Source organism: Lynx rufus, unplaced genomic scaffold (assembly GCF_022079265.1).
Source record: "Lynx rufus isolate CCGP_SWC_20201006 ecotype Redwood Valley unplaced genomic scaffold, mLynRuf1.p SCAF_4, whole genome shotgun sequence".
Lineage (NCBI taxonomy): Eukaryota > Metazoa > Chordata > Mammalia > Carnivora > Felidae > Lynx > Lynx rufus.
The window spans coordinates 163,429,821-163,447,809 of NW_025814856.1; the positions used below are offsets into that span (position 1 = coordinate 163,429,821).

At 42.2% G+C, this 17,989-nt stretch overlaps 1 protein-coding gene across 1 annotated transcript in view; it reads left to right on the forward strand.

Moving 5' to 3' along the window:
• The first annotated feature begins 969 nt into the window (after positions 1–969).
• The window catches only part of LOC124523503 (GTPase IMAP family member 8-like), a 71,811-nt gene continuing 54,791 nt past the window's right edge, over positions 970–17,989 (forward strand). The window contains exons 1-2 of the mRNA XM_047095266.1: positions 970–1,078; positions 7,303–7,956. Of these exons, the coding sequence (XP_046951222.1) occupies positions 7,317–7,956 (640 nt within the window). The 5' untranslated portion in view covers positions 970–1,078; positions 7,303–7,316. The remainder of the gene's footprint in view (positions 1,079–7,302; positions 7,957–17,989) is intronic.

The window sequence follows — 17,989 nt, forward strand, 5'->3', positions numbered from 1 at the left end:
ACTCTGACTGGCGTGAGGTGATACCTGAGTGTGGTTTTGATTTGTATTTCCCTGATAAGGAGCGACGCTGAACATCTTTTGATGTGCCTGTTGGCCATCTGGATGTCTTCTTTAGAGAAGTGTCTATTCATGTTTTCTGCCCATTTCTTCACTGGGTTATTTGTTTTTCGGGTGTGGAGTTTGGTGAGCTCTTTATAGATTTTAGATACTAGCCCTTTGTCCGATATGTCATTTGCAAATATCTTTTCCCATTCCGTTGGTTGCCTTTTAGTTTTGTTGGTTGTTTCCTTTGCTGTGCAGAAGCTTTTTATCTTCATAAGGTCCCAGTAATTCACTTTTGCTTTTAATTCCCTTGCATTTGGGGATGTGTCGAGTAAGAGATTGCTACGGCTGAGGTCAGAGAGGTTTTTTCCTGCTTTCTCCTCTAAGGTTTTGATGGTTTCCTGTCTCACATTTAGGTCCTTTATCCATTTTGAGTTTATTTTTGTAAATGGTGTGAGAAAGTGGTCTAGTTTCAACCTTCTGCATGTTGCTGTCCAGTTCTCAAGGCTGGTGAATTTTTAATGAGTAACTTGAGACCTTCATGAAAGACTATCATGAAAACCCATATGATACAGTCACTGGGAAGTATCCCAGGCTCTAAATTTGGACACATCTAGCCACGCATTTGAGTTTTTTCTTCCTAGAATCACACCAGAGTCTCCCACGTCATGCAGGGAAGATGATCCAACACCATGCCTGGCTCTCTGTGCATGATTTGTGTCATGTAATAAGGGCCTTTGGGACCCACCAGTATAACCCCAAACAACAAATATAGGTTTGGAAAATTTGGTGTGACAGCAGGCACATGGAGAAAAAGCTTACACCTTGGTAAAACTAAAGCACTCCTCCAATGATAGGACAATATTTCTGTCTCTTTAAAGCCAAATAGTTCCTTCACTAGCTCCACCCAATCTGAGCTTCCTGTCTCAGAGGTTTAAAGGGTGCAAACACTTTTTCCTCTCAGTTAAGCAAAAGCAGCAGCTCAAACAGCTTCTTTGGAGAGCACTCCGGAACTCATCAGCTCATTCAAAAGAAGGTGAGCCTGGCCTAGGGCATAGAGCCGGGAGGGGCAGCAGGACCCAGGGCTGTGCATTGGTGTGGGTCCTGGTCTGAGAGGGGACCAAATACCGTGCCAGCAGCCCAGCAAACAGGATGCTGCCACGGGGGTCCCGGGGGAGGAAGAGTGGGAGTAAGGAGATTGGCCCACATCCACACATCTCCTATTTAGCAGGACAAACTTGCTGAACAGCGTATCTTCCATCAGTTGCTGTCATGACAGAGTGAGTGCTGCCTGATACCCCATCCATTTCCCTTAGTGGGAAACTAGTGTCCTCAAGGCAGGTCTTTAGAGCTGGAAGGCAATTTAGAGAGCAGTCTGTCCCAATCCCTCTTTTTTCCTGAAAGAAAATCTGAATCCCAGACGGTGTGCGTGTGGTTTTATCAAATTCCCCGGGATACCCAGGTCACAAATGGCACAGGAAGCGTAGAATTCAGCTGGCTGTGTCCTTTCCAACATGTAAGAGAGAAATGGTGTGATCGACAGTGTAACAGAGGAGGTAAGGAAGGGGTGTCATGGGGGAGATATTGAGCTATTCTATAGAAAACAAATGTGCGTGAATCCCTTTGGTTGCCTTCCCTAATTCCAGGGTTGCTACCAGTTCATGTTTCTGGACAGAGAGTGATCTACCTCCCCTGGCCTCCCATGATCTATTTCTGATCCAATGTAAACAGAAATGTAGAATCAAGGACCTGAGAAGGAACCAGGAAGAGATCAGAGCGTGCAAGGGTTATGCATGAGTGTAGGGTCAGACATAATTTGCATTGGATCCCTTCTCTGCCCAAAGCCCTTTAGCGCAGTGACCTTGGGCAACGTTCTCAGCATTTCTGAGCCACATCTATTTCCTCATTTGAAAAATTAGAGTGGGGGCGCCTATCTGGCTCAGTGGGAAGAGCATGGGACTCTTGATCTCAGGCTTGTGAGTTTGAGCCTCATGCTGGGTGTAGAGATTAAATACATATGCATACACTTTAAACATTCGAATACTAAAAAGTATTACATTACTAGAATACTAAATTTTATCACTTCATCGGTAATTATTTACATATGTATGTCTGCAAGATAAAGGTCATTAAAATATACCATAATCAGAGTTCAAAAAGCAATTAGAATTTTTAAAAAATTACCAGGTGTATTCCAATTCCCAGATCGTCTCCTAGAATTTAAAATTGAAATCAGCTGGGGCACCTGGGTGGCGCAGTGGGTTAAGCGTCAGACTTCAGCCAGGTCACGATCTCGCGGTCCGTGAGTTCGAGCCCCGCATCGGGCTCTGGGCTGATGGCTCAGAGCCTGGAGCCTGTTTCCAATTCTGTGTCTCCCTCTCTCTCTGCCCCTCCCCCGTTCATGCTCTGTCTCTCTCTGTCCCAAAAATAAATTAAAAAAACGTTGAAAAAAAATTTAATAAAAAAAATAAAATAAAATAAAATAAAATTGAAATCAGCTCCAAATACGGTTCATAAATTTCGATTCTTTCATATGTCTTAAGTTAAATTTTGTAAATAAGTTTTCACCTTCCTGTTTCTTTTTGTAAAATGATTTTGGTTAAGAAATGGTTGGTCCTTTTTCCAAGAGAATTGGACAGTGTACATTTTGCTCATTAAATCCTCAAGACGTCATATGACATGTTCTTCCAGTTTCCGTGTTTTGTATAAATTTAAATTTAAGGAGAGGCTTGATCAGATTAAGATTTGCCTGGTTATTTGGGTGGCAATATTTCATAAGTGCAGTTGTAAACGTCCATCAGAAGGCACCTTATATATTCTTCTGTCTCTTTCTGTAATGTAGCAGACAGTAATGATAGCCTAGACTAACTTTGTTTCATTCACGGTCGCAAATTATAGTATTATAATTCTATCAATGTTTCTTCATTGATTGGATGGCATAATCCTATAAAAAGAAACTTCCCCTGAATCATACTTTCATTTCATAAGGTGTAGTTAATAAGCCAAAAGGAATGCTTGATTCTTTTTTGTCCATGTTCAGACTGATGACATCATTTCCTAGCATAACCCAGAGAGAACACTTCACTTCTTTTGCAATGATGGTATTGATATGAATTCATGAACTTCAACATATTTGAACAATTTTAATCCATTGACATTATTATTCTCATTGGTACTCAAATTACCCCATCTCTGTCCAGTCAGCCTCTTCAAGTTGGCCCTGTAGTCCTTTCGGTAAGATCCAAACATTTTTTTTTTTGGAAGTGATCTCTGCACCCAATGTGGGCTAGAACTCATGAACGTGGGATCAAGAGATGCATGCTGCATTGACAGAGCTAGCCAGGCATCCCACGTTCTGAGTAGTTTTTGATAGAATCCTCACTTTCTAGTATGACTAGATAGTGTAGGATCCACTTGCACATTTCTTGGCCCAGATCTGGAATCGGTACGTTCTCCTAAGATTCTTAATGTTTTTGGTGGGAAATGGCATTTGAAGGGCACAGTATGGGCACTAAGGGTGTTCATTGCCACTGGGCTTGTCCTTGGGCTTCAAAACGACACATGTGCACAAAAGCTAAGAATAGGACAGGATTCCTGAAAGCAATTTAAGATTTTCTTGACGTTTTTCCCCCCTATTTGGCCTTACACTCTATCCCATTAGGACAATAGCCAATGAAGCAACTGCATTTTCAAGTTTCTTGGACCAATTCTTTGTGTGGTTTGTCTATTACACCAAATACTATGTATTGCATTTGCTTTTGATTTTTACTAGTTGTCTGAAAATATAGTTTTTGTTGTATAATTATGTAAGCTATTTCCAGATGTTCCTCACTATCTGCAAGCAGAACGTTCCTATGAAATCTTTTATGAAACAAAAGGAGATAAAAGAGAGAAGCAATTACCATGAATGTACATGGAAAAAGGGTGCGCATTCCCAGATCTCCCCCAAATAACCTCCCTTATGTGTTTCTGATACTTTTAGACACAACTTGTTAACAGATGCACAAATTCAATTCAGAGAAAGCCCACGTGCTCATCTGGCTCACAGCTCTGGTGGCTGGATGGTGAACCCCTGTGTGAGGTTCCCGGGGAAGGTGATTGGCAGCTGGCATGGACAACGGCCCACTCGGCCTCTCCATTAGCTCAACTGGCTGTAAAACAAATGTGGAACGCTGTATTCGTGTTCAGCTTTTTTTTTGTACAAATGAAAAATCCTCTTTGAATTTATGTCAGCCAGCAACAGCAGGTACACATGTAGGTCTTTCATAAAGGAAAAGAGCTGTAATTCGAACTCTCAAAAAGAAGGAAGTACATGCTTTCAAGACAAATCTATGACATCGAAGTATACTCAAAGTAGTTTCCAGCTTCTACCCTGCCCCCGCCTTATTCCTCCCATCCCTCTGTCAGTAACTTCTTTGGTGACGGTTCAGATGATCTGCCATTGCTTTTTCATGTGCATGAAACATATGTTGTATTTTGTACCTGCATTTCATGTTCCTCCCACTAGAGAAATGACAGTAAACTAAATATTATTTTCTTCACTTTGCCTTTTTTTTTTTTTTTGCTTTATGAAATATCCTGGAGATCTCTGAATCCCGGCATAGAGAGGTATTTCTTATTCCTTTCTACAGTTGGATAATACATCGCTGTGTGTATGTACCTTGGTTTATTCAATCAGACCCCTACTAGTGGGCATTTGGTAGGTTTTTGGTCTTTAAGTATTACAAATAGTGACGCAGAGAATAAACATATGCCTTATCTTTTTCTGTGTTTTTGTCAGTGTAGCTCTGGGACATAAGGAAAGGGAACTTCTTCCTCTACCCTTCAAGGTCTTCCAGCTGCACTAAGAATTACGTTCACTTGAGGCAGATTAATAAGAGAAAAAAAAAAAGCAGTGTGCACAGATGCTCAGCAATGAAACTAAGACCAAGAGAGATGACCAAGGCAGGCAGTTTTTATACTTTTTAGGCAAAGAGACGATGGATCTGTGAGGGATTGACAAAACAAGGAAAACTTAACTTTGGGAGCATCTGTTAGGGAGGAATTCTAAAGAGACTTTGGGCTGGGGTAGTAAATTAGTAGAAAGTAGTAGGCTGTTTATACACTCTTCTTGGCTCTAAGCCTCCCATCCCTGGTCATGAGAGTGTCTCTTTACCTCCTGGACAGCAAGGGGTCCTTTTACATGGGAGATTTGTTTCCTGCTTGCAGGGGGACAGAAGAGGGTCTTAGTAATCTTCCCACACAGGATGTGTCTTAAGGTACTTTTATATGAAATAGTCAGTATGCCAAAGTTGCACGTTTAGGGGTGACCTGCCCTTGACCACTACAGGCATAAATCCTAAAATTGGGACTCACAATCCAAGAATAAATGTATATGTGATTTGTATGATTTGCTAATTTCTCCCCTGTAGGTTTTAGACTGTTTTTCTATTCTCATTAGCCATGGAGCAGAGAACCTGTTTCCTCTAAACCTTTACCGACTGATTATAGAAGCAAATTTTTGCACTTTTGCCAAATCTGTAAGTGGAGAAATAGTATCTCAGTGTAATTTTAATTTGTTATATTTAGTTTTTTCTTTTCCTTTGTTGGGTTTATATTTCTCTACTTTAAGTGAGTGTTCATATATTTTTACATAGTTGAGGAGCATTAGCATTTCTTTTTTTTTCTTTGAACTGTTTATTCATATGTCTTGCTCCATTTTCTATCGAGCTATGGGACATTTGTCTCTGTACCTTTAGGTATTCTTTGTATAAGAGGAGAATTAACCCTCTTTGATATAGTCTGACATTCGTATTTTAATTGTCCATGGTGTTCGTTGTCTCCCATTGTCTTTTAGATGTTTATGTAGTCAGATGTATGAATCCTTTTCCTTACAATCTTTCAAATCTTAGAAAGAGTTGCCCTGCCCATAGGTTACAAAGGATTGGTCTGAGTTTCTTCTAGTATTTATGTGCATTGGTTTTTAGTGTTTATATTTCTAACGTATTTAGCATGTGAATGGCATGAAGACGTGGGTGCAGTTTTGTCTTTTCTGTGTGGTTTTGTAGTTATCCCAATGCTGGTTATTAGTCCATCTTTCTCCTCATTGCTGTCAGATGCTGCTTTACTGAAGATAAATGTAATGTAATACATTTAACTGGATACTCATGAATATAGTAGACCAATTTGGTCTATTTCTGAATTGTCCGTTTTCGTTTTCGGTTTCTCTATGTTCACACACTCTTCATACTGCCTTAATTATAGGGGCTAAAATATTTTGCTATCTGGTAGAGCTGGCCCTCCCTCATCGTTCTTCTCTTTGTTGACTCTACAGGCTAATTTCCTTTCTTCATGCTTCCAAATTAAGTTTACAGTCAACTATTTTAGCTGCAGAGAAAAAAAAATGGAGACAAATTTTTTAAAATTTATATTTCTATAAAATCACATTATAGAAGTATCTATTAAAACAGTGTTGGGGGGCGCCTGGGTGGCGCAGTCGGTTAAGCGTCCGACTTCAGCCAGGGCACGATCTCGCGGTCCGTGAGTTCGAGCCCCGCGTGGGGCTCTGGGCTGATGGCTTAGAGCCTGGAGCCTGTTTCCGATTCTGTGTCTCCCTCTCTCTCTGCCCCTCCCCCGTTCATGCTCTGTCTCTCTCTGTCCCAAAAATAAATAAAACGTTGAAAAAAAAAATTAAAAAAAAAAAACAGTGTTGGTTTTGGGGTAATGTCTGTTTTGCATCAAGGTATTTTTCTTCTTAAATCTACTAAAGGGGATGTGTTGTAACAATCCATTTTCTCATATTGAATCACCCTACTATTTCTGAAATAAATCACATTTAATTGTGGGGTTGTACTTTTTAGTGTCTGACAATTTATTTGGGATTTTGGCATTAGTATTCGCAAATGAGACATGTCTGTAGCTTTATTTATTGGTGAAATCTTTGTTAGCCTTTGGGATCAATATCATACTTGTGGCATAGAAAGAACAGGAAAGATTTCTTTCTGTTTTAAGTCATCAGGAATAGTTTAAGAAAGGTTTAAGTGAGATCCCCATGAAGCCATCTGGACCTGGTACTCTTTTGTAGGGGAACTCTTTAACTACTTTATTGTTTCTTCCATGGTGAGTGAATTGTTTCATCTTTTTGTCTTTATGGGACCCACATGGATAGTACACTACTGCAGGTTTTCATGGAGAAACACAAAGGAGATAAAAGGAATGTGATGGTTTCCACTTACCTTCGTTGAATCTTTTTCTTCTCCTTCTCTTTTTTACACCCCACAGCCACTGGTAGTGACATGGCACACCCTCAGGACAACACTCTGAGGATTGTTTTGGTGGGGAAAAGTGGAAGTGGGAAGAGCGCAACGGCAAACACCATCCTGGGGAGTAGAGTCTTTGAGTCTAGAATTGCTCACCATGCTGTCACCATCAAGTGTCAAAAAGCATCCAAGGAATGGAAGGGGAGGAAACTTGTTGTTGTTGACACCCCAGGGCTCTTTGACACCAAGGAGACCCTGGATACCACGTGCAGGGAAATCAGCCAGTGTGTCCTCTACTCCTGCCCTGGGCCCCACGCCATCATCTTGGTCCTCCAGGTGGGCCTCTACAGGGAAGAAGAGCAGAAGACCGTGGCATTGATCAAGGCTGTGTTTGGGAAGCCAGCCTTGAAGCACATGATCGTGTTGTTCACTCGCAAAGATGACTTGGAGGAGAAGAGCCTGAGTGACTTCTTGGCAGATTCAGATGTGAAGCTAAGAAACATCATCAGCGAGTGTGGGAACCGCTGCTGTGCCTTCAACAACAGAGCCTCAGAGGCCGAGAAGGAAGCTCAAGTGCAGGAGCTGGTGGAGCTGATAGAGGAGATGGTGCGGAGCAACGGAGGGGCTTACTTTACCGATGCCATTTACAAGATGCCATTTACACCTGAGAAGTTGTGTAGGTACATGGGCCCAGGGTCATGAATCATGTGGGGGGGGAAAGTCTTGGGATTTGTCCTCATTGGGAGAGGCCCAGATAGTCTCGCATGATGCTGTTGTGTAGGAGGCATTGAATTGAGACAATCTGGGTCTTCTTATCCATAAAGATACTGGGGCACATGGGGATTGTGGGTTTTTGGGGTCTGTTTGTGTTTGGGTTTTCTCCAAGCCATAGATCTTGATCGTGGCAGAATCAGGCCCACACACTTTTCCTCTGAGTGATTTTCATATATTAAGGAGACATTTTTTGCTGATTAAGAGAAAATAGTCCTTTGTGCAGTGTTGGTATTCTGTAAGAGCAAGGGATTGATTGTTGCTGCTGGGACTGGGGCCCGCTTTTACCTCTGACGCACAGCTCATGGCGCTCTGACAGGCTGCCTGTTTGCCTTCAGAGTTCAGGAGGCCTTAACCGCACTCCCAGGTCTTAAATTCCTGTGTGTCTCTTTAAAAGAAACAATTGTTAGTTTTTGTTTTGGTGTTGTATATTTGTTTCCAAAAAGAAAAGTCTTCAGAGGGCTGAAATCTAAATTCTGAGAAAGCCCCAAGCTCTCTCTCATCAGGGAGACCCGGGGTCTATTTGGGCCAGAAATGTGGTGGGAATGAGGAAGAGTGTAGTCTAGAAGATTTGCCTTGTTCACACCGTGCCACAGAAGGGGAGCCCTTTGGGTTTCTCAGAGGATGGGACAAGAACACAGGCAGGGGCAAGGTGGAGGGGACATACTGGATGGCTAGCACTGCACAACAGGTCGTCCAAACTGCAGTTGAAACAGCTGAGCCATGGATTGTGTGGTAGCTCCTGGAGTCCAAAGTCAAGATGCCAGCAGAGGCGTGCGCTCTCTGAAGCCTTCAGGGGAGGACCTTGCTTGCTTCTTCCTGGGCTCTGCTGGCAGCTGGCCATCTTGGTGCTCCTTGGCTGGCAGATAGGCAACCACTCTCTTTCCTCACACATTTCATTAGAAGCAGCAAGGAGAAACCAGGCCACATCTTCCACATTGTTCTCGGAATTCTCCTCAGCTAAATATTCAAGTTCATCACTTACATGGTCTACTCTCCACCCAGCAGCCCACCTCAGTTTAGCCTGCCTCCCAGCCCCCTGCCCCCTGCCATTTTATAGCAAGTGCCATCGTCCCTCCAATGTCCAGCAGTATGGTCCTCACCTTCTCTGGGACCTCACCAGAAAGTGACCTGGATATTCATCCTACCACCGACATCCTCTTAGGCCTTTCTTTTTATCATATACCTCAGAATTCTTCGAGCCTGCATACATTACTCAATTTCGAAATGACTCCTACATTTTAGGTAATTACCAGAGCAGGACCCTACTTCTTGGCCTTAAAATCTATATTAGTTCCCCCAGGAGCTGCTGTAACAAATGACCAAAAAATGTTGCTTAAAGAGCAGAAACTTACTGTCTCATTGTTATGGCTACTGTCTCTCTGGCACAGGCTACAAGTGCCAAACCGAGACGTTCCCAGGGCCATACTCTCCATGACGTCTCTGGGGAAGGATCCTTCTTTGATGCGTCTTAGCTTCTGGTGCTGGCTGTCGTGCTTTGTTCTTTGCCTTCTAGGTGCTTCACTCCAATCTCTGCCTCTTCTGTCACATGGTGTTCTCTGTGTGTATCTGTGTGTAAACTTCCCTCACTGTGAATGAAACGATTCCAGGCATTGGAGTAGGGCTCAACCTTAACTTCATGACATGACATCACAGAGACCGTGCTCCAAAGTAGGTCACATTCTCAGGTATCAGGAGTTAGGACTTCTTTAGGAGGACACAATTCAACCTAAGATGGATGGTAAGAGAGGGACAGTGTGTGCAGTGTGAGGGTACAGTACCCCTGATCTCTTCCTCTCCAGTCCTCATTGCAGTTACCAGGTTAAGCCTATTAGGATAGTTTTCTTAGGTCTCTACTTCTTGGAAATCTTCTACTGCCTAGGGCTTAGAATCCACATTCCTTGGCCTGGTATTTAACAGTCATTATAAGCAGTCTCAACTCCTCTTCCAAGAATGAGATTCTTCTAGATATCATTGTTCCCGTTAATATCCGTTTACACTTTTGTAAGGAACGAAGGTGATAATGATGGAGAGGCAAGTGCCTGGGACACAGTAGGCCCTCCGTAAAGGCTGGTAATGATTCCTGCACTCCAAATTGTTAGCTGTTCTCTGTGTCCAGTATATTTCCACCTCCAAGGGTTGAATCATGCTATTTCTGCCTCTCTTTCTTATCTGCAGTTTTCAAAAAAAGCAAACTCATGACTCCTGGGCAAGTATAAACACATCAAAGATTTTGTGCAGCTCATGGCTTAACTAGAGAACCAGTATGATCTATAATTGGTTCAAAGTTCCTTTGGGTGGCTCAATCAATTAAGCAACTGACTCTTGATCTCAGCTCAGGTCTTGACCTTAGGGTCTTGAGTTTGGGCTCCATGCTGGGTGTGAAACCTAGTTAAAAACAAACAAAGAAGCAAAGAATAAAACAAAAAACACAAACAAACAGAAACACAAAGCTCATTTGAAATCAAATGTTGATGTGTTCAAGAGAGTAGTAAAATGGAATTTTTGAGTTCTATATTCCACCAGACAGAAAATTCGCTGAGTATCTCCAAGGCAGAGATGTGAAAAAATTCTCTCTGTCCTTAAAGTGTTGTAAAATATCACGGCTGATCATCAAGCACAGCACCACACAGAACAATAGAACACTCCAGTAATCTCTCCTGCCTATTTCTAAATTTTGGATCATTTTCGTAGCGTTCTCAACTTTGTGATCATAAACAGTCTCCAACAAGTATTGTTGATCCTAGAAGATTGTTTTTACCATGCATGGCCTGATCATTTATACAGATGCAGCAAGAATCTTAATTTACCGGAAAAGCCTCCTTGAGTTTGCTCAGGAAATCTAGAGCCTCATCATAGTAAGGAACTATCAATTCCAAAGGATAAACTTCTTTTGGAAATTTTCAAAATGAGTTTTGAATCAGACTTTTCAAAGCCCCTGCCATTCTTCTAGCCTACGAGTAGGAAACCAAGGCCCAAACACTTGCTCCAGTAAACTTTGCATGCTGTATCCATAAATCTCAGTGAATTTCCCTCTTCCTGAGGTCTCCAAAATTTGCCTGGGTTTCTGGACTACCTGGGAGTGGACTTCCTTACTTCCAGAGATTGGGATCCTGGAAGCCAGACATCATATTAGTTTTCTTATGAAGGTTTTGGAGACATTAACTCCGTGTGTAACACCAACAATTGCTCCTTAGCAGTGGCCTGATGGTCTTTGATGAAACAACAATCACTCTCATATATCACCCTGTACATAGGGCTTTGCTGCAGAATCGATTTTTCCAATGGTATCTTTGGAAACAAGAGGACAGATTTTTATTAAACCAATCAAATGGTTCTATCATCATGAAAGTGAATGAAACTTAGTAGAAGCATTTGTTTCTGAATTTTGAGGGTAGGTGAAGATGAGGTAACGTTTAAAGACGGTTGTTGTGGGTTTACAAATACACAGTCTACTAATTCGTTTAAGGAGAAAGAAATAAGGTTTCCACAAATAGCCATACAAGTAGAACATCAAACAGAATGCCATCAATATTCCAAACAAATAACCTCAATGGCACATCTTGAATCCGTTTACTCAGTCCTATGTCATTACTTCTCACTCTGCTGGATCTTGAGTCAGTCGTCTGATTTCATGAGGTACATATGCTTCCAGACTGAGAGTCCCAGTAGTCCTGGCTTTGCTCACTGGTAGAGTCTGAGCATTGAGTCAGTGCTGCCATCTTGCAAACCTGCTCTGAAGAGTCTTTTTGAGGCAACAGTAGTTCAGAGCATGTCCTACAGTTTTTCCCCTGAAGCTCCAAGACTGTGACCCTCTGGTGAAGACACAAATTCTGAGTGGTCACTTTTGGTAGATCTTTGGAGAAGCCTTAGGAGGAAACAGAGACCTGTTTGAGAACAGGACTGAATGGTTGTGGTTCGTAACCGAATATAACATCGTGGAAGTCAGTAAAAGGCTCTTTGGGGGGCATGGTCCTTATTTCATGAGGGTTTGGTCAATGTTTCCTTTGAGGGATTCAGCCCCAAGTGCACTGTCACACCTAACACCTATATCTCTTTTGTGACATGGCTGCCATTATCCTGCAAGAGGCAGCTCTTCTTGCACATCCCTGGAGCCAGAAGACAATTTCATTAAAGACGTGTGAGTGCAGGGGTATAGATAATCCAGATCCCTTATCCTGGTAGACAGGCTGTGGAGGTGCTGAGTCTTCCTTTTCATGCAGTGCCCTTTGGGGGTGGAGTGAGTGGGGAGAAACCAGGAAACCTTGAGTGATATCCACTTAAAAGAGGTTGTTACAAAGTACAAGTGACTAGATTTATTTGGCACCAAGAGAGAAGGCCCCAGAATCCCTAACCCCCAACATGATGGTATTTAGGGATAAGGTAAGTGGGTTTTTATGAGTTCATGAATCTGGGGTCCTCTTGACGGGATTAGTGCTCTTGTAAGAAGAGATAGCAGAGAGTTGCTTCCTCGCTCCATCATGTATGGACACGGTGAGACGGCGCCATCCACAAATCAGGAGGTTAGCCTTCCCCAGGGAAACAAGTTGGCTGGCACATTGGGCTTGGGCTGTCCAGTCTCCAGAACTGTGAGAAATGAATTCCTGTTGTTCCTGCACCCAGGCTGTGGTATTATGGTTATGCAAGCTGATTAAGACAGCATCTCTGATGTGTAGGTGAGCCTTAGAAGGGTAATCTATGAGGCTAGCATAGGGGGTTCTATTACTACTTCTAACTAATACCTATTGATCACTATGGTTTGAGTACCACTTCATGTCTACAAATTTATCTGGTTTCACAATGACCGTCTGAAGAAAGTATTCCATTTTAAAGATTAGGTTAACTGTAATCTTGAGAGAGGTTAACTCACCCAAATGTGGCAGGCTGAATGGTGGCCCCCAAAAGATGGCCACACTCTAATCCCCAGAGCCTGTGAATGTTACCTTATTCCATAAGCATCTTTGCAGGTGTGATTAAGTTAATGACTTTGAGATGGGGAGATTATTCCGGATTATCTGGGTGGGCCCCAGAGGTAATCAGAAAGGTCCTTCTAAGGAGAGGCAAGAAGGCAATGTGATGAAGGCAGCAGAGATTGTTGTGATGTGGCCCCAAGCCCAGGACATCTGGCAGCTTCTAGAAGATGTAAGAGGCAAGGGATGGATTCTCTCCTGGAGCCTCCAGAAAGAACCAGCTCTGCAAGACCTTGATTTTATCTCCATAAGACTAATTCCATGCTCTTGTCCTCCATAACTGCAGAAGATGAAGTTTATATTGTTTTCAGCCACTAATGTTTTGGGAATTTGTTATGGAGGCAATAGGAAATGGATCCACCAAAGTTACAAAGACGATCTGTAGAAGAAACAGGACAATGGGGGAACGATTCTTTTAAACTACTGTTATTATTTCTGCACTATTTTAATAAGTTGAGCTTTGAGATTATCTAGATCTGAGCAGCAGAAAACACCCTGAGCCCCACAAGAAGACTCCTATAGAATTCAAAGAATGTCTCTTAATGACCCCACACCTTTTGAAAATTCATTATATCCACATTTCTGTGTGTGTGTGAAATGGAAAGAATCAAAGGAAACCATAAAAAAGGAAGCTGTGGCTTTGTCCACATTTATCTCTCTGCTTCTGACTATGTGGAAGGAGCAAGATCCTGGGTGGAAAGTTGTGTTTCCAGGGTTGCAGGAGGAGACAAGCTGTGGAGAGGCCTGTGGCTCACAGCATAGGTGCAAGTGGAAGGAAGCCCTCAATGATCAGGAGCGTGGCTAAGTGAACAATTCAGATATGGGGCTACACTGCTTCTATCCAGAATCTTGTAGAAGGAGATCACTCCTAACTTAGGGCTCAGGATGGGACTGATGGGGGCCACATGCTCCTTTTTGACCAATGATCACAAGGCTGTTACCATTTGAGACCCGCATCTGATTTCTTGTGGCATCCATGGATTCTGTGTCAACTAGTTTCCTGTTCCCTCTAGGGAACTTAACAGCGTACCTGAGCATAATGCCTGGAGAAGCAATTAGCTGACCATGAAAACATCCAAGGACAAGTTTCACTCAAGGAATATGTAACTTGAAATGAAACTAGGAAATGGTAGAGATATTTTGGGGAGGAAATATGATTCTAGCTCTCCTCTAGACTTTTATGTATGCAGCCTCATCAAGACCAAGTTCATGGGTATGTGACCTGTGCCGTTGCACAGGGCCCTGTACTTAGAAGGGTTTACTGTTCTATTGATGTCATCTTGAAATTCTTAATTTTTTTTGTTTGTTTTTGACAAAGGGCCTGGCATATTCTTTTTGTGCCAGACTTTGCAAATTACATAGCTGGTCCCGGTCTGTGTCTTTATTGCAAGTTGGAAAACAGTTACCTGGGGCCCTCCAAGTCATTAGTAGCAATAATTGGTCTAACGCTATGGACCAATAATATAGTATTAAGACAATAATTCCGAATCTAGCTGCTTCCCTCCATGGGTTGCCACCCCATTGTCCACTACTTCCTGCCACATTTAGTTCTCTTAGTACCCACCTTCAAGTGTGAGCATCAACTAGTCCCATGTCTCAATGTAGTGAACAAAAATATATAATCAAAAACCTTATAATTTTATGATGATGCAAGAGACAATTGGAACAGCTGGTCAACCATGAGAGGTTTGACCATCTGCCTATCATCTCAAAGTTTCCAGAGCAGGTTGGAATGGATGCACTGGCTAAATCTGGGAAAATCTATCTGTGCCTGGGTCTGGGGTAGAGGAAAGTAGGAAGGTTGTAAGGGAAAGTTTGATCTTCTCCCTGGGTGCATCTTTTCTTGTGAGGTCATGCATATTTTGGGGCTTGAAAGAACCATATGAAGAAAACTAGAGAAGGTGTATGGTCATTGGAAGACTTTTTCCAGGCCACATCTTCCTTTTTTTCTCATGGCTCCCAATGGTTTAGACTCTTGGCTTTGTAACTGAAGGTTGGTAAATTCTTACTGAGTAACTTGAGACCTTCATGAAAGACTATCATGAAAACCCATATGGTACAATCACTGGACGCATCCAAGGCTCTAAATTTGGACACATCTAACCACGTATTTGAGTTTCTTCTTCCTAGAATCACCCCAGAGTCACCCACTCCATGAGGGAAGATGATCCAACACCATGCCTGGCTCTGTGTGCATGATTTGGGTCACTTAATAAGGGCCTTTGGGATCCACCAGTATAACCCCAAACAACAAATATAGGTTTGGAAAATTTGGTGTGAGAACAGGCACATGGAGAAAAAGCTTACACCTTGGTAAAACTAAAGCACTCCTCCAATGATAGGGCAATATTTCTGTCTCTTTAAAGCCAAATAGTTTCTTCACTAGCTCCACCCAATCTGAGCTTCCTGCCTCAGAGGTTTAAAGGGGGAAACACATTTTCCTCACAGTGAAAGCAAAAGGAGCAGCTCAAACAGGTTCTTTGGAGAACAATGGGGAACTCAGCTCCTTCAAAAGAAGGTGAGCCTGGCCTTAGAGCAATGGAGCCGTGAGGGGCAGCCGGACATAGGGGTGTGCATGGGTGTGGGTTCTGGTCTGAGAGGGGACCTAGTGTCGTGCCAGCAGCCCAGCAAAAAGGATGCTGCCACAGGGGTCCCAGGGGAGGAGGAGTGGGAGTAAGGAGATTGATTGCCACATGTCCACACGTCTCCTAGTTAGCCGGACAAACTTGCTGAACAGCATATCTTCCATAAGTTGTTGTCATGACAGAGTGAGTGCTGCCTGACACCCCATCCATTTCCCTTAGTGGGAAACTAGTGTCCTCAAGGCAGGTCTTTAGAGCTGGAAGGCAATTTAGAGAGCACTCTGTCCCAATCCCTCTTTTTTCCTGAAAGAAAATCTGAATCCCAGACGGTGTGCGTGTGGTTTTATCAAATTCCCCGGGATACCCAGGTCACAAATGGCACAGGAAGCCTAGAATTCAGCTGGCTGTGTCCTTTCCAACATGTAAGAGAGAAATGGTGTGATCGACAGTGTAACAGAGGAGGTAAGGAAGGGGTGCCATGGGGAGAGAATGAGCTATTCTATAGAAAACAAATGTGTGTGAATCCCTATGTTTGCCTTCCCTAATTCCAGGGTTGCTACCAGTTCATGTTTTTGGACAGAGAGTGAACCTCCTCCCCTGGCCTCCCATGATCTATTTCTGATCCAATGTAAACAGAAATGTAGAATCAAGGACCTGAGAAGGAACCAGGAAGAGATCAGAGCGTGCAAGGGTTATGCATGAGCTGCCCAAAGCCCATTAGCGCAGTGATCTTGGGCAACTTTCTCAGCATTTCTGAGCCACATCAATCTCCTCATTTCAAAAATTAGAGTGGGGGCGCCTATCTGGCTCAGTGGGAAGAGCATGGGACTCTTGATCTCAGGCTTGTGAGTTTGAGCCTCATGCTGGGTGTAGAGATTAAATACATACATACATACATACACTTTAAACATTCGAATACTAAAAAGTATTACATTACTAGAATACTAAAAATTTTATCACTTTATCAGTAATTATTTAAATATGTATGCCTGGGAGATAAACGTCATTAAAATATACCATAATCAGAGTTCAAAAAGCAATTAGAATTTTTAAAAAATTACCAGGTGTATTCCAATTCCCAGATCGTCTCCTAGAATTTAAAATTGAAATCAGCTCCAAATACGGTTCATAAATTTCGATTCTTTCATATGTCTTAAGTTAAATTTTGTAAATAAGTTTTCACCTTCCTGTTTCTTTTTGTAAAATGATTTTGGTTAAGAAATGGTTGGTCCTTTTTCCAAGAGAATTGGACAGTGTACATTTTGCTCATTAAATCCTCAAGACGTCATATGACATGTTCTTCTAGTTTCCGTATTTTGTATAAATTTAAATTTCAGGAGAGGTTTGATCAGATTAAGGCTTGCCTGGTTAGTTGGGTGGCAATATTCCATAGGTGTAGTTGTAAACGTCCATCAGAAGGCACCTTATATATTCTTCTGTCTCTTTCTGTAATGTAGCAAACTGTAATGATAGTCTAGAGTAACTTTCTTTCATTAACAGTCACAAATAATAATATTATAATTCTATCATTCTTTCTTCATTTATTGGATGGCATAATCCTTTAAAAAGAAACTTCCCCTGAATCATACTTTCATTTCCATAAGGTGTAGTTAATAAGACAAAAGGAATACTTGAATCTTTTTTGTCCATGTTCAGACTGATGACATCATTTCCTAGCATACCCTAAAGAGAACAGTCCATGTTCAGACTGATGACATCATTTCCTAGCATACCCTAAAGAGAACAGTTCACTTCTTTTGCAATGTTGGTATTGTTATGAATTCATGAACTTCAACATATTTGATGAATTTCAATCCATTGAAATTATTAGTCTCATTGGTACTCAAATTACCCCATCTCTGTCCAGTCAGCCTCTTCAAGTTGGCCCTGTACTCCTTTCGGTAAGATCCAAACATTTTTTTTTTTAAGTGATCTCTGCACCCAATGTGGGGCTAGAACTCATGAACGTGGGATCAAGAGATGCATGCTGTATTGACAGAGCTAACCAGGCATCCCACAGTCTGAGTAGTTTTTGATAGAATCCTCACTTTCTAGTATGACTAGATAGTGTAGGATCCACTTGCACGTTTCTTGGTCCAGATCTGGAATCGGTACGTTCTCCTAAGATTCTTAATGTTTTTGGTGGGAAATGAATGGCATTTGAAGGGCACAGTATGGGCGCTAAGGGTGTTCATTGCCACTGGGCTTGTCCTTGGGCTTCAAAACGACACATGTGCACAAAAAGTTAGGAATAGGACAGGATTCCTGAAACAATTTATGATTTTCTTGACGTTTTTCCCCCCTATTTGGCCTTACACTCTATCCCATTAGGACAATAGCCAATGAAGCAACTCCATTTTCAAGTTTCTTGGACCAATTCTTTGTG